This window comes from Antechinus flavipes, chromosome 1, assembly GCF_016432865.1.
Source record: "Antechinus flavipes isolate AdamAnt ecotype Samford, QLD, Australia chromosome 1, AdamAnt_v2, whole genome shotgun sequence".
Classification (NCBI taxonomy): Eukaryota; Metazoa; Chordata; class Mammalia; order Dasyuromorphia; family Dasyuridae; genus Antechinus; species Antechinus flavipes.
In genome coordinates this window covers 535871421-535892899 of record NC_067398.1, presented here as the reverse complement: position 1 = coordinate 535892899, position 21479 = coordinate 535871421, and the positions used below count along the sequence as shown (strand labels likewise).

General features: G+C 33.4%; 1 protein-coding gene across 1 annotated transcript; it reads right to left on the bottom strand.

Moving 5' to 3' along the window:
* Positions 1 to 12068: 12068 nt before the first annotated feature.
* Positions 12069 to 20110, bottom strand: LOC127544087 (probable 2-ketogluconate reductase). Its single transcript, XM_051970578.1, has 5 exons — positions 19729 to 20110; positions 18944 to 19115; positions 17971 to 18149; positions 16627 to 16723; positions 12069 to 14202 (listed from the first exon to the last, which is right to left on the bottom strand). The coding sequence occupies exons 1-5, from the start codon at positions 20108 to 20110 to the stop codon at positions 14046 to 14048; spliced, it is 987 nt and encodes a 328-aa protein (XP_051826538.1). The 3' UTR covers positions 12069 to 14045.
* Positions 20111 to 21479: the final 1369 nt, after the last annotated feature.

Here is a 21479-nt window from a genome sequence, read left to right as displayed (position 1 = left end):
GTTTGAGGTATAGACATCATTGATAGATCAAATGGAAGGAACAATTTCAAGCCTTTTTGCAGAGATTACTCTTTTCAAGAGGAAGAAATACTATCTGGGCAATGACTTTAATTGACCCTAAAAGCAAACAGAAGCTCCACAATTATATGTCCAAGGGGGCATCTGGAGGACCATCTAGAAGATGATCTCAAAAAAACTACATGTACAGTTTTAGGGTCTAAGATCATTTTTTATCCTTCTCTTTTTAATATTAGGAGACACCCTATTTTCCAGAGGTAAGGCCCAGCAAGCCAAATTTGCCCTGAGCATAATAGCAATCTTTTGCACTCACCCTCTGGGTGAACACTGCTGCAATTAAATCATAGAACTGAAAGTCTATGTTCAGGTAAAGACTAAGAGATCCAGATATGAAGCCTTGCTATGAATGGATTTTTTGTCACTAGATAGCCTTGCCTCATTGATGCTATTATGCCTCACCACTGTTGCTACACTACACTGTTTGATTCTTTGTCTAGCCACAAATATATAAATCAAGATTTATCCCCTCTGCCTTGGATCTTCTTCTAGAGGAGGCTCTGACATATGTGTCTAATTCCCACCAATTCCCCAATGGAAAAAAAGGTTTTCTGCTTATAAACTTTGAGAGCTCTTTGGTATTTTTAGAGTTAATAGCAGTTGAAAAATCTCTGTGACTATTTGGCCATTTGTTACCAGAGTTGACACCAGTAACACCAGCAATACCAATTGCCTTTACTAAGTGCTCCTTAGAGATGTGTGGTTTTCTATGACTTATAGTATAAGATAAATAACTAGATTTATTCAAGGTTAGCTAACCTGGAGCTTTCAGAAAGTTTAATCTATGATTTTTGCTATGTGTTCACTTGGATGCAGATGAATACTTGATCTATTGATCATTATTGGGAAAAGAGATAGGGAATTCCTCCCAAATCCTCCACTTCTCTTTTAATCAACTTCTGTAGCACCTTGAAGATATCACCATCCTGAGGATATATGGTAGGTTCAAGAAATATTAGTACTTTTGTTTGAAGGCTACAGAGCTCTTTTAAAGGCTGCTTTCTACCTCTGGGGTCCACTTAATTCAATCAACTCTCACAAATGACTCCAAGAAGCTGTAGCATGAACAGCAGCCATACCCCATAAACTGTTTCAGCAGACTGGATCAGCTAGGTTGAGGCTAACTGAGGGATTTCAAACACTTTAAGAAGTTAGGGAGATGTTTACCCTAAGCATGTGAAAACTCCCAGCTGCATGGTGTGAACAATTTGTTCCAATATCTATAGAAGTGCCTGATACAGGCACTGTAGAGTGTAAATTAGAGCTTGGTTAGAATTCAAAAGCACCAAGGTGATCCATTACATTTTGAACCATCACCATTTTTGACTTTTGTCTTATCACCGAACTTTGATGACTCTGGATGAGTGAGGCTGATGACTTGTGTAACTCTGACTCCCTTAAATCCAGTTTATGTATAAATCAAAAGACATTATCCATATCATTAAAAAAAATGAAACTTTTATTGGAGAGATTTTGTATAACCCTCATTCCCCATTCCCAGCAAGGGAAAGAGAGAAGTAGAATGATATAAATTATATGCCATTAAGAGGCAAGAAAAAGTTTTCACAGTAGAGGGGAAGAGAAGGAGAAGGTGAGTTAGTGAAATTTACTATCATCAGAAATGGCTCAAAGAGGAAATAATATATACACTCAATATGAGTGAAGAAATCTGTCTTATCCTGCAAGAAAGTAAAAAGGGAATGGGAAATGGGAAAGGGAGAGAATGATAAAAGAGAACATATTGGGGGAGGGAATGGTCAGTAGCAAAACACTTTTGAGGAGGAACAGGATGAAAGGAGAGAGAGAATGGAATAAATGGGGGAGGGGAATTGTAAAAAGAATTTTGAAGCTAGTTTCTCTGAAAAGGTCTCATTTTTCAAACATAGAGGGAACTGAGTAAAATTTATAAAAAATAAAAGCCATGCCCAAATTGATAAAGGATCAAAAGATATGATCTGTGACCAAAGGCCTATAAAACCATGCATATCCTTTGACCTAATAATACCACTACTAGGCATGAATCCCAAAAGAGACTTTTAAAAAGGAAAAGGACATATATGTACATAATTATTTATAACAGCTCTCTTCTCAGGGTAAAAAATTGGAAATTGAGGGAATGCCCATCAATTGAGAAATGACAGAATAAATTATGGTATGTGAATGTTATGGAATATTATTGTTCTATGGTAAATGATGAGCAAGATGCTCTAGAAAGACCTGAGAAGACCTCCATGAACTCAAGCAAATTGAAATGTACTATATAGAAACTAATAGCATTGTTTTGGGATGTAAATGACTGCTATTCTCAGCAGTACAGTGATCCACCACTATGCTGAAGAACTTTTGAAAAATCCTATCCATTCCCAAAGAAGAAATTGTGTCTAAATACAGATTCTCTATCTGTCTGCCTCATTTATTTTACTTTATTTTTCTTAAAGGGCTTTATTTAGGGTGGGAGATTTATGTTTTCTTTCACAACATGACTTTTATGGAAATGTTTCACATAACTTCACATGTGCTTTCTTGATGGGGACTGGGAGTAGGGATAAGGGAGACAATCTGGAACTCAAAAGTTTTAAACAAATGTAAAAAAATTGCTTTAAATGTAACTGAGGAAAAATATTAAATACATAAATTAAAAAGGCCAATTTTCTTTTTTTTCCTTCTAATCTTGGTTTTATTTATATAAGAACTTTTTAACATCATCAAAATTATTCATTTTATTCCTCAGTGATGCTAGCTTTTGTTTTTTCATATACTATTCTCTTATCCATTACTATGATAAGTGATATATTCCATATTCTAATTTTTTGTGCTATTTTCTTTTATATTTAGGTCATGTATCTATTTTGACTTTATCTTGGTACATGGTTTAATTATTGGTCTATGCCAAATTCCTGCCAGGTTGCTTTCTGGTTTTCCCAACTTTTTAAAACCAAATAATGAATTCTTATTCCCCCCAAACTTAAATCTTTACATTTGTCAAACACAAAGTTACTATATTCCTTTTACTACCATATATTGAGTGTCTACTCTGATCCACCTTTCTGTTTCTTAGCCAGTACCAGATACTTTTGATATTCACTGCCTTATAGATTAGGTCTGATATTGTCAAATCTCTTTTCTTTACATTTTCTTACTCTTAATTTCTTTGAAATTCTTGATCTTTTGCTTTTCCAAATGAATTTTGTTATTTTTTTCAGTAAAATAATTTTGTAGTAATTAAATCAGGATGGCATTGAATAAACAGTTGGGTGAAATTGTCCATTTTATTATATTGGTTTTGCCTACTCATGAATAATGAATATTTCTCCAATTATTTACATCTGACTTTATTTGTATAGTGTCTTATATTTGTGTTCATGTAATCCCTATGTTTTATGTTCATGTAATCCCTATGTCTGATGTGTCAAATATTCTTTAAAGTATTTTAAATTGCCTAGTTATTTGAAATAGTCTAAAACAATTATATTGGTCACCCATAATATAGTTTCCTTATTTTTCTCTTTTAACTAAATCTATTTTAGCTTTACTTTTGTCTGAGATCAAGATTGCTACCCCAGCTTTTTTTTTTTACATAATTCTACTTCAGCCTTTTAACTCTTTATATCTCTCATTCTTATTGTGTTTCCTGAAAGCAACATATTGTTGAATTCAGATTTTTAATTCATTATGCTTTTTTCCATTTTATGAGTAAATTCATTCTGATCACATTCAAAATTATTTTGGTATTTCCCTCTATCCTATTTCTTCTATCCTTTTTGACTTATTGGTCCTATCCCTACTAATTTATTTAATCTATCCATATCTCTAAAAGTCCCTCCTTTATCCTTTCCTTACTTTCCACCTTAATCTATTTGTCTTAAGAGTTTTTCTCTTATTTCTTCCTTCTCATTTTCTTAATCTAGATATTTTTCTAACAGTACCTCTCTTATTACACCCCTTGCCTTCTTTCTAAATTTAAAAGATTTCTTCAGACACTTAACACTGCCTAGCTGTGTGAACCTGTACAAGTCACTTAACCCCAATTGCCTCAGGAAAAAAAAATTAGATTTCTGTATCCTCCTAAAGATATATGTTGTTCCCTCTTTAACCCATAACCCATTTTCAATAAGAATAAAGTTCAACACTATAAGCCCTCTACCTCCATTTATTTTCTTACTTTCATGCCTCATTTGTATGAAATAGTTACTTAGTCTTTATTCATCCTGATTCAGTTTTATTTAGAATCATCTCATCATACACAGTTCAGCCCAAGGCTTTTTTTCAAACTATTCAGATATTGACAATCATGAATAATCTTCACATATAAGTAACAGCTTTGACCTTATTAAGTCCCTTTTAATCTTTAATGTTTATCTTATATTTCTCCTAGATCTTATATGTCAAATTCTCCATTAAGTTCTATTCTTTTTGACACAAATGACTGAAAGTCTTTTGTTTATTAAATGGTGATTTTTTTTCACTAAGGAATATACTTTGTTGGTTGCAATCTAGGATCTTTTGCTGTGTAAAATATGTTCTAAGGCCTATGTTCCTTTAATATAGAAGCTATTAGGTCTCATGTGATCCTTATTGGAGCTCCTTGGTATTGAATTTTTTTTCTTCTTGCATTCAAATTTTTTCCTTGACCTGAGATGTTTGAAACTTTGCTACGATATTTCCGTAAGTTCTCCTCCTGGAATTTCTAGCAGGTGGTGATCAGTGGATTTTTTTATTTCTGCTTTACCTTCTTATTCTACAATTTCATGGCAATTTTCCTTAATATCTTGCAAAGCTTTATCCAGATTTTTATTTTGATCATAAATTTCAGATATTCCAGCAATTCTTATATTGTCTCTCCTCAATCAGTTCTACACAGCAATTGTTTTTCTGATGAGAAATTTCAAATTGTCTTTTGTTTTATTTTGTTATCTTATGTTATTAGCTTCACCTTGTCCAATTCTCGTTTTCAAAAGGTTATTTTCTCAAGTTTTTGATACTCTTTTTCCAGTTCAGTTTTTCATAATATTTTTGGTTTTCTTGTTCTTATTTTCCCTAATTTTTCTTCAATTTCTCTTATTGAACTCTTTTTAGGTTTATGATTGCCGCTTCTCATTGGGAAATGAATGGTTTGGGGCAGCTACATAGTGCAGTAAATAAAGAAAGAGCCCTGGAGTTAGGAAGACCTGAGTTGAAATCTGGTCTCAGACATTTAATATTTACTATGGAAAGTGTGGAAGAGAAGGGATATATCTAACACACATACATAAGCTGTGAAACACTGAACATGTTGCTTAACTTCTCAGAGCTCTGAGTTCTTATTGAGGTGGAAAACTTTCTGCCCAAAAAACTTAACATAAAGGATCAAGACAGAGCAGGAAGCTAAAGTTTTCCCCACAAAGGGAGGCTTTCTGCTATTCCAAGGCTACTTGCTATTTTTCTTTTTCTTTTTTTTTAAATTTAATTTTATTTAATAATAACTTTAGATTGACAGAATCCATGCCAGGGTAATTTTTTACAACATTATCCCTTGCACTCGCTTATGTTTCGATTTTTCCCCTCCCTCCCTCCACCCCCTCCCCAAGATGGCAAGCAGTCCTATATATATTAGATATGTTGCAGTATATCCTAGATACAATACATATTTGTAGAACCAAACAGTTCTCCTGTTGCACAGGGAGAATTGGATTCAGAAGGCAAAAATAACTCAGGAAGAAAATCAAAAATGCAAATAGTTCACATTCGTTTCCCAGTGTTCCTTCTTTGGGTGTAGCTGTTTCTGTCCATCATTTATCCATTAAAACTCAGTTAGGTCTCTTTGTCAAAGAAATCCACTTCCATCAGAATACATCCTCATACAATATCGTTGTCGAAGTGTATAATGATCTCCTGGTTCTGCTCATTTCACTTAGCATCAGTTCATGTAGGTCTCTCCAAGCCTCTCTGTATTCATCCTGCTGGTCATTCCTTACAGAGCAATAATATTCCATAACATTCATATACCACAATTTATCCAGCCATTCTCCAATTGATGGGCATCCATTCATTTTCCAGTTTCTAGCCACTACAAACAGGACTGCTACAAACATTTTGGCACATACAGGTCCCTTTCCCTTTTTTAGTATCTCTTTGGGGTATAAGCCCAATAGAAACACTGCTCGATTAAAGGGTATGCACATTTTGATAACTTTTTGGGCATAATTCCAGATTGCTCTCCAGAATGGTTGGATTTGTTCACAACTCCACCAACAATGCATCAGTGTCCCCGTTTTCCCACATCCCCTCCAACATTCATCATTATTTTTTCCTGTCATCTTAGCCAATCTGACAGGTGTGTAGTGGTATCTCAGAGTTGTCTTAATTTGCATTTCTCTGATCAATAATGATTTGGAACACTCTTTCATATGAGTGTTAATAGTTTCAATTTCATCATCTGAAAATTGTCTGTTCATATCCTTTGACCATTTATCAATTGGAGAATGGCTTGGTTTCTTATAAATTAGGGTCAGTTCTCTATATATTTTGGAAATGAGGCCTTTATCAGAACCTTTAACTGTAAAGATGTTTTCCCAGTTTGTTGATTCCCTTCTAATCTTGTTTGCATTCGTTCTGTTTGTACAAAGGCTTTTTAATTTGATATGATCAAAATTTTCTATTTTGTGATCAGTAATGGTCTCTAGTTCATCTTTGGTCACAAATTTCTTTCTCCCCCACAAGTCTGAGAGATAAACTATCCTATGTTCTTCTAATTTATTTATAATCTCGTTCTTTATGCCTAGGTCATGGACCCATTTTGATCTTATCATGGTATATGGTGTTGTGTGGGTCCTTGACTAATTTCTGCCATACTAATATCCAGTTATCCCAGCAGTTTTTATCAAATAATGAATTTTTATCCCAAAAGTTAGAATCTTTGGGTTTGTCAAACACTAGATTGCTATAGTTGACTATTCTGTCTTGTGAACCTAACCTTTTCCACTGATCAACTAATCTATTTCTTAGCCAATACCAAATGGTTTTGGTGACTGCTGCTTTATAATATAATTTTAGATCAGGTACAGCAAGACCACCTTCATTTGATTTTTTTTCATTAATTCTCTTGAGATTCACAACTTTTTATTGTTCCATATGAATTTTGTTATTTTTTCTAGATCATTAAAATATTTTCTTGGAAGTCTGATTGGTATAGCACTAAATAAATAAATTAGTTTAGGGAGTATTGTCATCTTTATTATATTTGCTCGGCCTATCCAAGAGCACTTAATATTTTTCCAATTATTTAAGTCTAACTTTATTTGTGTGGAAACTTTTTTGTAATTTTGCTCAAATAATTCCTGACTTTCCTTTGGTAGGTAGATTCCCAAATATTTTATGCTATCAACAGTTATTTTGAATGGAATTTCTCTTTGTATCTCTTGCTCTTGGATTTTGTTGGTGGTGTATAAAAATGCTGAGGATTTATGGGGATTTATTTTGTATCCTGCTACTTTGCTAAAATTATGAATTATTTCTAATAGCTTTTTAGTAGAATCTCTGAGGTTCTCTAGGTATACCATCATATCATCTGCAAAGAGTGATAGTTTGGTTTCCTCATTGCCTACTCTTAATTCCTTTAATCTCTTTCTCGACTCTTATTGCAGAGGCTAGTGTTTCTAATACAATATTGAATAATAATGGTGATAGTGGGCAACCTTGCTTCACTCCAGATCTTACTGGGAAAGGTTCCAGTTTTTCCCCATTGCATATGATGCTTACTGAAGGTTTTAAATATATGCTCCTGACTATTTTAAGGAAAAGTCCATTTATTCCTATGCTCTAAAGTGTTTTTATTAGGAATGGCTGTTGGATTTTATCAAATGCTTTTTCTGCATCTATTGAGATGATCATATGGTTTTTGTTTGGTTGGTTATTGATATAGTCAATTATGCTAATAGTTTTCCTAATATTGAACCAGCCCAGCATTCTTGGTATAAATCCTACTTGGTCATAGTGTATTATCCTGGGGATGATTTTCTGTAATCTTTTTGCTAATATTTTATTTAAGATTTTAGCATCAATATTCATTAGGGAGATCGGTCTATAATTTTCTTTCTCTGTTTTCAGCCTACCTGGTTTAGGTATCAGTACCATATCTGTGTCATAAAAGGAGTTTGGTAGGACTTCTTCAATCCCTATTTTTTCAAATAGTTTATTTAGTATTGGAGTTAATTGATCTTTAAATGTTTGATAGAATTCACATGTAAATCCATCTGGTCCTGGGGATTTTTTCTTAGGGAGTTGATTGATAGTTTGTTCTATTTCTTTTTCTGAGATGGGAGTATTTAGGATACTTCTTCCTCTGTTAGTTTAGGCAAGCTATATTTTTGGAGGTATTCTTCTATTTCATTTAAGTTGTCGAATTTATTGGCGTAAAGTTGGGCAAAGTAACTCCTAATTATTGCTCTAATTTCCTCTTCGTTAGTGGTGAGTTCTCCCTTTTCATTTTTAAGACTAACAATTTGATTTTCCTCTTTCCTTTTTTTAATCAGATTTACTAAGGGTTTGTCTATTTTGTTGGTTTTTTCATAGAACCAACTCTTAGTTTTATTAATTAATTCAATAGTTTTTTTACTTTCAATTTTATTAATCTCTCCTTTTATTTTTAGAATTTCAAGTTTAGTGTTTGACTGGGGATTTTTAATTTGTTCCTTTTCTAGCATTTTTAGTTGCAAGACCAATTCATTGACCTTCTCTTTCTCTATTTTATACAAATAGGCCTCTAGAGATATGAGATTTCCCCTTATTACCGCTTTGGCTGCATTCCATACATTTTGGTATGATGTCTCATTATTATCGTTTTCTTGGGTGAAATTATTATGTCTATAATTTGCTGTTTCACTCAATCATTCTTTAGTATGAGATTATTTAGTTTCCAATTATTTTTTGGTCTACTTTCCCCTGGCTTTTTGTTGAATGTAATTTTCAATGCATCGTGGTCTGAAAAGGATGCATTTACTATTTCTGCCTTACTGCATTTGAGTTTGAGGTTTTTATGTCCTAATATATGGTCAATTTTTGTATAAGTTCCATGAACTGCTGAAAAGAAGGTGTAGTCCTTTCTGTCCCCATTACATTTTCTCCAGAGATCTATCATATCTAATTTTTCTAGTATTCTATTTATCTCTTTGACTTCTTTCTTATTTATTTTGTGGTTTGATTTATCTAATTCTGAGAGTGCAAGGTTGAGATCTCCCACTATTATAGTTTTACTGTCTATTTCTTCTTGCAGCTCTCTTAATTTCTCTTTTAAGAATTTAGATGCTACACCACTTGGTGCATATATGTTTAATATAGATACTGCTTCATTATTCATTCTACCCTTTAGCAAGATATAGTGCCCTTCCTCATCTTTTTGATTAGATCAATTTTTGCTTTAGCCTGATCTGAGATCAGGATGGCTACCCCTGCTTTTGTGACTTTACCTGAAGCATAGTAGAATTTGCTCCAACCTTTTACCTTTATCCTGCATGTATCTCCCCGTTTCAGGTGTGTTTCCTGTAAACAACATATTGTAGGATTCTGGCTTTTAATCCATTCTGCTAACCGCTTCCTCTTTATGGAGGAGTTTACCCCGTTCACATTTATGGTTAAAATGACCAATTCTGTATTACTTGCCATCTTGTTAACCCCGGTTTGTGCTTTTCTCTCTTCTTACCCCCTTCCCCCCTTCCCAGTATTAAGCTTGTGAGCACCACTTGCTTCTCACAGCCCTCCCTTTTTAGTATCCCTCCCCCCCTTAGAGTTCCTCCCCCTATCTTACCCCTTTCCCTCCCAGTTACCGTATTCCCTTCCACTTAGCTTATTCCTTCCCTTTTCACTTTTCCCTTCTCACTTTTCAATGAGGTGGGAGAAGTTTCACCATAGATTAAATATGTCTAAAATTTTTCTTTTAAAGCCAATTCTGAAAGCAGTAAAATACTCACTATATTCATCCCCCTCCATTCTTTCTCTCAGATATAATAGGTTTTCTTTGCCTCTTCATGAGATGTAGTAACCCCACTTTCTCCTTTTTCTGGTACAATGTCCTTTCCACATCTAGTTTCTAGAACAAGGTATACATGTATTCTTTATATATCTTTATAGCCGAAATATAGTTCCCAAGATTAATCTTTACCTTTTTAGATTTCTCTTGAGTTCTGTACTTGTAGATCAAACTTTTTGTTAAGTTCTGGCTTTTTCATCAAAAATAGGTGAAATTCGCTTACTTTGTTGAATGTCCATCTTCTTCCCTGGAAAAAGATGCTCATTCTAGCTAGGTAAGTTATTTTTGGTTGCATACCAAGTTCCTTAGCCTTTCGGAATATCATATTCCAGGCCCTTCGATCTTTTAGTGTGGATGCTGCTAGATCCTGGGTGATCCTTATTGTGGCTCCTCGATACTTGAATTGGGTTTTTCTAGCTGCTTGCAGTATTTTTTCCTTCATCTGAGGATTCTGGCATTTGGTCACTATATTTCTTGGTGTTTTGATTTTAGGATCCCTTTCAGTAGGGGATCGATGAATTCTTTCAATGTCTATTTTACCCTTTGTTTCTATGACTTCTGGGCAGTTCTCTTTGATAATTTCCTGGAAAATAGTGTCCAGGCTCTTTTTTTCCCTTTGGAAGTGTATTTAGTCATTCAATTCCATTTGTTCGACCCTGATTTTCAGTGAAGTATTTTCTTCACTCACTTTTTAAAAATCTTTTTCTAATTGTCCAATTGAGTTCTTTGGTTCTATGGAATTTTTTTTCCATTTCGCCAATTTTGTTTTTTAGAGAGCTATTTTCTGTTTCCAGTTCACTAATCCTATTTTTCAAGGATTTGATTTCTTTATCCACTCTCTCTTTAAATGAGTGGGATGACTTCTCCAGGCTCTTTTGCCAAGCCTCCTTCTCCTTTTCCCATTTTTCTTCTAGCTCTCTTGTGAGAACCTTTTTAATTTCTTCTATGAGATTCATCTATGCTGAAGAACAGATGATCTCCTCCTTTGGGGATTCACCTGGAGACTGTTTGTTTTTAGTCTCCTCAGGATTTGAAGTCTGCTCTTTATCTGTATAGAAACTGTCAAGGGTTAAAGTCTTCTTCAGTTTCTTGCTCATTCTGTCTAATAATCAAAGACAAACTATCAAAGAAACAGAAGAAAAAACCCTTCAATGGAGGCTGCTTTCTTTGGGGGAGGGGCTGGGTGGTGTTACCGAGCTTCCTCTACAGACTGTGGGGGCAGCAGTGAGGCACTAGCCCGACTGTGCTGAGCCTGCGCTCTGAGACTCCAAGAGCGTGCTGAGTCACTGTGAGGGAGGGGTGGCCAGGTCCCGAGAGACTCCAGCTATTTGGGGTTGTATTCTTCACCCCCGATGTTTTTAGCTTCTCTGCTGGGCTGCTGGCTTGCTGCTGGAGCAAAGTATCCGATCCTGTAGCAAAGCTCTCCCTGCAGAGACTGCTGCGATCACGCCCCACCCCCTCTCCACTCTGCTCGGCTCTGAGCTGCCTTCCCTGCTCTCACTGCCGCTGCCCGCAGCCTGCTTCCCATCTAAAACCGTCCCCGCCCTCACGCAAAAACAGACCTTTCCTGACGAGTCTCAAGGATGGCTTCTCTTGGCAACTAATTGTAGGTTTTTTTTCAATCAAGCATTAATTCAGAGGCATGAAATGAAATGGATAGTGAGAGAAAACGTGGAGCTATGCAGCTATGTGCCTCCTCTCTGCCATCTTCTACTTGCTATTTTTCTGAACGGATTATTATACATACCAGGACTTTAAACTGAAATAGACTTTTTTATTTAAAATTCTCTCATTTAAAATTCAATGTTATTTTCAGTTTCAAATTCTCTTGTCCTTCTCTCATATCCACTGAGAAAGCAAGAAAAAAATCTATTACAAATATGTATAGTCCAACAAAACAAATTCTTCGATTAGTCTTGTCCAAAGTAGGGAGAGGGGGTAACAAAGGGAAGAATATATGTATTGTTTGTGAGAACCAAAAAATCTAAAATAGTTTTAAAAAAGAAATTTATTAGGTCATTTGGTAGAGGATAAGGATCTGGAAAGAAAGTATGTCTTCCTCTTTTTCAGACTCTATAAGGTTTATCTTACATAGGATTTAGATAAAGGTCCCCACAAAATAAGCATTCATACACAGTTAAGCAAAGTTGATGACAATAACTTGAAAGGGAGGTAGGTTGAGATGGAAATGAATAACTGTAAACATTCAACAAAATTTGGATTAAGCCAAAATACAAGGGAACCCCAAAATATAAATTTGGGTGGAACCATCACAAGTCCTGGTTGTGTTAATTCAAAACAAGTATTATTTGAGTGGATTCAAGATCTAAAGGAACACTTTGTAGCCATCTCCAACATTCCTAGACAGTTAATGAGATCAGGTAACATTCTGGGAGAAGACAACTTTTAATCATATAGAATTAGATTTAAACATATAATAATTTTCCCTAAACAATAAATCTTTTTCCCCCATATATGCTTCAATTTGTGATCTGAGATCATCAGTACTCTATATGGAGGTGGACAGCATGTTTCATTATAATTCCTTTGGAAGTGTATTTAGTCATTCTGTTTTCATAAGAGTTAGAAACCAGATTCTATGATTCTAAAATAAAGATAAGAAGACAGTACCTGAAACTATGGTAACTACAATCCAAATAGTCTAAACAAGCTGATGAAAAAATTAATAGAATTAATGAAAGTAATATAAATCCTGGTACTATTTTTGAAAGAACTTCAAAATAATAACTTAAAAACTCACCAATCACTGAGCTGATCCTCTTCATCATTTCTTACAGCACATTTAATATTCTATCACACTCATGTAATTTTATTCAACTATTTCTCACATGGTGGGCATCCTGAGTTTTCAATTCTTTACCTCCACAAAAAGAGCTACTATAAACATTTTATGGATCTGTGTCTTTTCCTTTTTCTTTGATTTGTTTGGATTATAGACTTAGTCACTGAGTTAAGGGAAAGGGACAATTTCATACCTTTATACAGAAACTATTCTTTCAAAAGGAAGAAATAGCATCATAGCCAACAACTTAAGTGGTCTGAAAGCATACAAAAGCTCCACAATTACATGTCCAAGGGAGCAAAGTCTGGCTATATCTAGAGGAACAAAATCTAATAAGGACAACACTATTGCTCTGACCAGATGTTCCCCAGGAATGTGCCTCTCCTATGATCTACATATTCCCCCACTTTTAGCGTGTGTAAATTTATGGAAGAGAATACTCCATGTTGATAGGGGAAATATTCTATTGCATCTTTCCTCATTGATATTACGTTAATAAATACTTTTGTTTATATTTCCAAAAATGATTAAAGGATACCATATGTAACCAATTGAGGCTGCAGGAGGACTAAAAGTAAGTGTGGCATGCTATATTATTTCAAACTCAAATCTGGAATTGAAGTGGTAGAGCAGCAGCTCCAAAGAAGGATTCTCAGTTTTCTCTTTTTGTATAGAAAAGTCTCATCCCTGATGGGTATGAGAAATTCTTTCCTTTTAATGGTAATTGATGAAAAGGAAAGCATTGTTTGCTACCCCTATTTCCAGATCAAAACATTGGTATCTTTTTGTGCAGTAATTAATTGAAGGGGAGTAGAGTCTTAAAGTGTAATGTTCCCAGATTTCTTCAAGGTTGGTTAATAAGGAGGTTTTGTAGAGTCTAACCAATGATTTCAGTTTCTATGTATTCTTTTGGATACAGGTGGATACTCAATATATAAGATTATTATTGGGAAAAGAGATGGAGGAATTCGCCCAATTTCATTCTCTGGGATTTCTTCCCCTCCTAATCAGCTGCTCTATCATCCTGAAAATAACTGAGATCCCAATTTCCTGTTTGATGACTTACATATATGACTAACATATATAAAGTATATCAAGTAAAAGTAATCCTTTGCCATTTAGTTTGCCAAGTTTTCATCATTATGATCTTTCCACCCAAAAAAATCATTTAAGACGTACTTCATTAGGAATAGGAAGGCCACCGAAAGCAGCCAGAAGGCTTTCAACCATAGTTTCCTTCATGAGGAGAAGACATTGACGAGTTCCACATCCCATATGAGGTGTCAAAGTAACATTCCTTAACTTTAATAAAGGATGAGATCTGAAACACAAATACATTTTAAAAATCATTTATGTTGAGTAGAGCCAGGAGATCATTGTACACGGCAACAACAATATCATATGATGATCAATTCTGATGCATGTGGCTCTCTTCAACAATGAGATGATTCAGACCAGTTCCAATGGTATTGCAATGAAGAGAGTGATCTATACCCAGAGAGAGGCCTGTGGAAAGTGAGTGTGATTCACAACATAGCATTTTCATTCTTTTTGTTGTTGTTTGCTTGCATTTTTTTTCTGATTTGATTTTCCTTGTGCAGCAAGATAATTGTGTAAATATGTATGCATATATTGGATTTAACATATATTTCTATCATATTTAACATATACTGGACTACTTGCCATTTGGGGAGAGGGTGAGAAAAGGGGGGAAATTGGAACACAAGGTTTTGCAAGAGTTAATGTTGAAGAATTATCCATATATATGTTTTGAAAAATAAAAAGCTTTAATAAAGAAAAAAATTATTCATGTTTCATTGCTTTACATTATTTTGCTGTAGTTACATTTTTGTAGTTATAGGAAAATAAAAATTTGTAGGAGATTAAAAAAGAATACAAGAAAATTCCATTTGATTTATGGAGTAATAATGGAATCTCAGAATCAGACAAAATTTTAAAAGATTGCCTGGTCCAGTATTCTTATTTTATAGATGAGGAAACTAGAGGCCCAGAACAAGGATACAATGCAAGAAATTAACCTGGAGAAGAAAAGACTAGAGACACAAAATCTGACTTGAAACATTTAAAGTATTAATAGATAATGCAAGACATTTGTTTTATATTGCTAATGATGGCAAAGTTAAAATTAATAAATGGAAGTGACAAATCTGTTCAGTTTTAATCATAGATATAAGAGTGAAAAGTTGTGCAATAAACATGAAGGATTGGTATAATTTTGCTACCTTTAACCAAAGATGAGACCCAAAATACTCTACAGTGAAAAAACTATTGCAGTTCTATTGGTTTCTTTTTAAATCATTACCAAATTGTAGTTACATTTTTAATACTTATACAAAGATAAAAATGTAGAAGGTTTGAAAAAAATTCAAGAAAATTCCATTTGATTCATGGAAGAATTATCCATGTAGTAAGAAGTAGAACCAAAGAAAGCTTTAAAGATTTTCTCTTCCCAAATTTCTTAAATTATGGTCTGAGAACCTTTTGAGAGTTTCTGAGACCTATCTGAGGGATCCACAAGGTCACAATTATTTGAATATTATGATATCTGCCTGTTAAAATACTCCATCTCCCAATTCCAAATCTATGAAAATCAACCAAAATGAAATACTGAATATAGAAACAGGTATTAAAATTCAGCTGTTGCCGATTAAGTCAGACATTGAAGAGATTTGTAAAAATATGTAATATTTTTACATACTCTTCTCACTGAACTTTTTGTTTTGGAAAATGTAGTTATTTTGTTATTTATGTTAATATGTAGGCTTATTTTTGCAGGAGTTAATATTTTAAAATTTATATCAGTTTCAATGTCAGTAAAATATCAATAGAAGTAATGATTTTAAACATGTAAAGGGATACAGAAATCAAAAAAATTTTAAACACTAATGTAGTCAAATATTCTCATTTTGCTGATGAGGAAACTAGGTAGTTAGCCTGGAGAAGAGAAGACTAAATAGAGACACAAAATCTGAGTTCAGAAAATTCAAGTATATTCATTTTCCCAAAAAAACTGGAAAAGCTAGGACCATTGGGAAGAAGTGACAAGGGGCTCTTTCTTATAGCAAACCTAAATCTATTTAAATATTAGAACTATTTAACAATGGAATAGATTAACTCATAGAAGTATCAAACAATTTGTGTCTGCAAGATATTTAATTTTAAGTTGGGCAAATAACTCTCAGTGCTGTTACAGAAAAAAATTGCTATAGTAGGTGGGAGATTGGATAGTCAAAAGGCAATAAACATTTATCAAGCGACTACTATGTGCCAGGTACTATGCTAAGTGCTAGGGATAAAAAGAAGAAAAAAGAAAGTCCACGCACTAAAGAACTAATGATCTTATGGGGGAAGAAAACATACAAAAGAAAGATGCAATGTGTAATTGGAAAGGAAGGGAGAAAGTACTTCATGTGAGGGCATAATAGAGAATTTAAGGCCCAAAGATGACAGCCAGGTAGGAAACCAATATTAGAATCCTGTAAGTCTATAAATAAGATATCAGCCAAAAAAAACTTTTATCCTCAAAATCCTTCTATTTTTATTTTTCAAAAAAATTTTCAGGGCAGCTAGATGGCCCAGTAGATAGAGCACCAACCCTGAAATCAAGAGTATCTGAGTTAAAATCTGACCTCATACACTTAATTCTTCCTAGCTGTGTGACCCTGGGCAAGGCATATAACCCTCAGCAACAAAAAACAATTTACAGAAACAGTTTTGTTTTTACCTTGGCAGGGGTTCAGGGTAAGTCACATCCAGTCCTGCAGCTTTAATAATTCCAGTTTGAAGAGCTTCAACTAGGGCATCTTGATCAACCAACTGACCTGAATTAATATAATAGTATTTTTGTCATTGTAATTTAGTTAGACTATATACAATAGAGGAAAAAATGTCCACATGTAAAAAAAAAATTCTCCTTTATGCTTAGAACTTTCACTTAGAACAGACTTGCAAAAGACTTGTGATGCTTTTTCTGAATGTCAATCATTATTCAATAAATGTCTAATTCTAAGACTCAGAAGAGTAGCCAAGTTGCTCTGACAAAGGTATTTTTCTTTTTTGAAGACCAATTCTTCAAAATACTGTTCTTGTGTTTGTTGTAAAATTTTCTGAATTTAGATCATTTACATGTTTAGTGCTATTGCAATAGAAGCATCAACCATTATGATTTAATGCATCTTTCATGGGGTATTCTGTTTACTTAAGATGCTTATGGGGCACTAGGAGCAAAGATTGATATAAACAATGATAATGTTATATGTTCATTATATGTTAATATAACTTTCAATAATTATCTCTTATTTATATAATTATAAAGATTATATAGTAATATATACTCTTTTGTATATATTCATAATATAAATTCTTAGTTTTCCAAAGGAATTTTACCTTTTTTTAATGCTTGTGAGTTGCAAATTCCAAATATTATCAGTATTATATATACATAAAGGAATTAAGGCATAAAGTCATAGTTAATAGCAGAATCAAATCCTTGAACTCTGGCTTCCATACTCCGCTATTTGCTTTCTGATCATCAGTAATACTGACACATAGAATTGCCATTCATATCAATAGTGTCATTTCAATATCTATAGAACTTTGTCTACTTATAGTAAACTCTGTTAGGGTTCTAAGTCTTAAAAGGTCTATATTCAATCATGACTTACTTTTGTCTACTATGTGTAGATTTTTAAATTAGGTATTATAAAAATGTTAAGAAAAAATAAGATTTTGCTGAGAAAATGATTAGACACAGAGTTGAACTTAGAAGACTTAATGTGCTACAATTCTTGTGAAAAAAAAAGGTATTAAAAATCTTATTTCAAAACAATGATTTTCTTGACTTATTTAATAACATGTATTAAAAATGCATTCACAAAAAGATCAAGAACTCGTAACTAGAAAGTAAATTTTAATTCACTTGCTTACCAATCTTGAGTTATTCTTTGAACTAAAGAGACTGCAAGAGAAGGAAGTTGATAGAGAATGCCAAATAGCTCAGATTTATTTTCTGCATCTTTTCAATGAAGGAGAAAAAATTTTGGTAGACATATCTTATGGTATCTATTACCTCTGCCAATGTTTATAAGAGTAGCAGTGGGTTTCATTAGTCCTAGTTCCCTTTTTCCAATCATCTTATAAGTCTGAGGTGTTAAAGGGGGTACCAGCAACACAAAATCTGACTGTTGTAGCAGCTCATCCAGTTTTGCACAGTAATAGGCCCCAACTGCCTGTTCTTCTTCCACCTTCCTGCCAGAGTTAACAGAGAAAATAAAGTAAATTTCCTATTAAAAACAGCCTAAGACCAAAGAAACCTCAAATGACCAAGGTCAAAATCCAGGGAAAAAGTCACTGAAAAGGAATCTTAAACAAGGTAAAATAATTCAGATACATAATTTAGATTAAAGGCTGACAATTAAGTTCAAATTGAATAAAAGAAGCATGATAATAGTGTGGCAAAATGGGAAAATAATTAGGTTTAGAGTTAGAAAAACTGTTCAAATCCTAGCTCCAAGCTCCAAGCTTATAAATCAAAGGGACTTTAAAATTAAAAAGATGGGAGAAGGAGAAAACAGCCTATATATATTCACCAAGATAGATACAGGGTAGAAGTTCTCAAAATGTGAATTGTAGAAAGTGGAGGATTTCCATATCCTTTCAGGGGTGATGATGGTGATAGGCAAGGGTTCTACAAAATTAAAACTACTTTTACAAAACATTGTTTACTATTAAAATATTCTTCTGTCTTTTACTACCACATATCTGGGGGGAAACAAGATAAAGAGAGATAGAAATAATACCGTGTAGTAAGAAGATATACTTTTGAGAGAAAATTCAAGAATTGGGGTCGTGGTGGGGTGGGGGAGAGGATGGGAGGGAGGAAGAAAAGAGTGATGGAGAATATGACTGAAAGTCTATGGGGAGAGAAACAAAGAATTTTATCATCATTATGCTATGGTGTAGCAGCAAATGGAATCATGGGTTTCATTTAGAGAGAGCAAAGCTTCAGGTAAGTTAAGAATTCATTTTGCGGAAAGTTTTACCTGCGGTTCCTATTGTGATACAGAATCTTCATTTCAAATGCTTTGGCTCGCTGAGCAATTTTATAGCCAATTTTGCCCATACCTATGATTCCCAGAGTAGAGCCAGTCACTTCTTGACCCGTCCAATTAATAGAAAAGGACTTAGTGTCTGGTGAAGTAGCTACTTCATTCCCTAAAAATCCAAGATGCAAAAGTGAGCCATGGAATTATCACCACAAACAATATTATTGTGCTTTTAAGACAAAGAAATGAAGGAAAGTAAATTGTGATTTGTACCCCACTATACAATCTCTAATAAAATGAGATGTTCTGAAAGCTCATGCTCTGGAACATACAACTCATCCATTTCCACATGAAGTAAAACAAGAGTTTCAGCAAAAAATAAGCCATAATATAATTTGGAAAAATCAGTATTCTTCTTCAAATATTCACAGAATATTTAATAAAAAGGCATATTGTAGCATTCATTCTAAATTAGAAATCTTCTGCCACAATAAGGCTGGGGTTCTTAACCTTGGGTCTGGAAACTTATTTTAAAATTCTTTGATATTTCAGTAGAATTGGTTTCTTTTTGTAATTCTATGTATTTTAATTTATTCATTCAAAAACTTTTTTCTGAAGGATTCCATATTTCATAACTCATTATCTAAGAATCAGGACAACTTGAAAAGGACTTATATTTTTAGAAGATCAGTTTGAATACTTTGTCATTATTTTCACAAATAAAGACTCCGAAAATCTTTATCAATCACTGTGAAATTAAATGGCTCAAAAGGTCATTTTACCTTCTAATATTCTCCGGGCTGATGCCAAAAGTAAGGTCATCCCCATATCTGCAGTGCTGTTAGTAACAGCATGTGGAGTGTTGGCCAGTTTCACACCAAAGCTGGCAATCAAGTTCAGGTCCAGATGATCCAGGCCTGCTCCTGAGTTTACAATAATCTTCAAGGTAGGTAGGCTCTGCAGTAGCTCCTTGTCAATAACTGGTTTCCCTCCCCATATGTATATAGCTTGTATCTTTTGACTGAAATGTGTTTTGTTTTCAAGAAATTCTTGCATGGTGACAAGATTAAATTGTTTCTTGAGATCTGCTACATGATCTTCATTCATACAATATGGTTCTTCAAAACTGTTTATCAAAACACAAGGTAGCTTTTGATTTTGCATGATCTGTGGAGAAAAATAAAGGGTTTCTGTAGTAAAAGAAAAAAATCTTTAAGAGTATGGAGTGTATTCTTTAGTCAGTCATTGACTTCCGGAATTATAACAAGAATGGAAAAGGATTGATTGGGGGTTGTAGGGAAATTTCTGGAATAGATCACAGGTTCTAGGAGCTCATAATTACCTGAGAATACATGTCTCCTTTACTTTCTCCAACCTTAACCTTACTCTGTTCTAAAATTAGCCATAACATAAAAATAAAGAATATTTTCAATGTCCTTGAAATTTGCTAAATAAAATTCTGTGTTCCTGATGCCTAGATAAATAACTAAAACATTTTATATCTTAAATAGAAAAGTCTTCTTTTTAAAAAAAAAGTGTAGTGAGAAAATAATATCTGCTTTTTGTCCTATTGATCCTTGATGGGAAAACTATTTTTTCCTATGAGATTTTGATAAGATCAGTTGAGTAAATAAAGTGTAATATAATTACTGAGTTGAAAATCTCTTCAGATTATAATAAACACAATACAAAAGAATCAGAATATATATAATCGACTTACATATAATATAAACAAATATTTAGTTATGAACCCTTAATGAAAAATTCACATTTATTTTAATCCTTTGAGTTTGGAGTTCCAGTATCCTATACTGATTTTATGGTACTACAACAGACCAATGTGTCTACCAAGGTAGACAGAACAAAGTTATGGTCTGGGCATTCAAATTTTGAAAATGAATTATCAAAGTCAAAATTTTAACTTTTGTTAAGTTTATAACAAAATTGAAAGCAAAAAAAAAGCTCCAATTATATTGATAAATCAAATGAAGATCAGTTTAAATTTTTAAAAATAAATTCTAGTATGATTTTAAAATAGAAACCAAAATTTTGAATCAAAGGTGAATAAAGAGAATCCATGACAAATGAAGATGAAACAATCAAAAACTATTTTGTCCAATTCTATAACAAAAACACGATAACATTGAGAGAATAGATGAATATAAAGACAAAATGTGCAGTTTAACAGAACAAAATACAAATTTAGATTGATAGAATTCCATCAAATTAAATATGTCATTAATTAAATCATAAAGACAAATCTAGAAGCAGAGTCAGATGGATTTCCCAAGTGAGTTTTATCAAACTATCAAACATTTTACAAAGAATCAATTCGAATATTACTTAAGATATTTACAAAAAGAGAGGATGGGGGAAAAATCCCTTCTAGACTCTATGATACAAATATGTTATTGATACCTAAATGAGGAAGAAACAATGTAGATAAAAAAAACTACAGACCAATAAACCTAATGAGCATCAAGATAAAATATTAAATGAACTATTGGTAGGGAGGCTACAGAGATTTCCAATA

Excerpts from the sequence above, each read along its gene's own strand:
- LOC127544087 (XM_051970578.1), bottom strand. The coding sequence starts at position 20,110 with ATGCAAAATCAAAAGCTACCTTGTGTTTTGATAAACAGTTTTGAAGAA. Across the intron at positions 18,150-18,943 it reads TATCACAATAGGAACCGCAG|GAAGGTGGAAGAAGAACAGG; the intron begins GTAAAACTTTCC and ends TAACTCTGGCAG. Across the intron at positions 16,724-17,970 it reads TCTTATAAACATTGGCAGAG|GTCAGTTGGTTGATCAAGAT; the intron begins GTAATAGATACC and ends ATATTAATTCAG.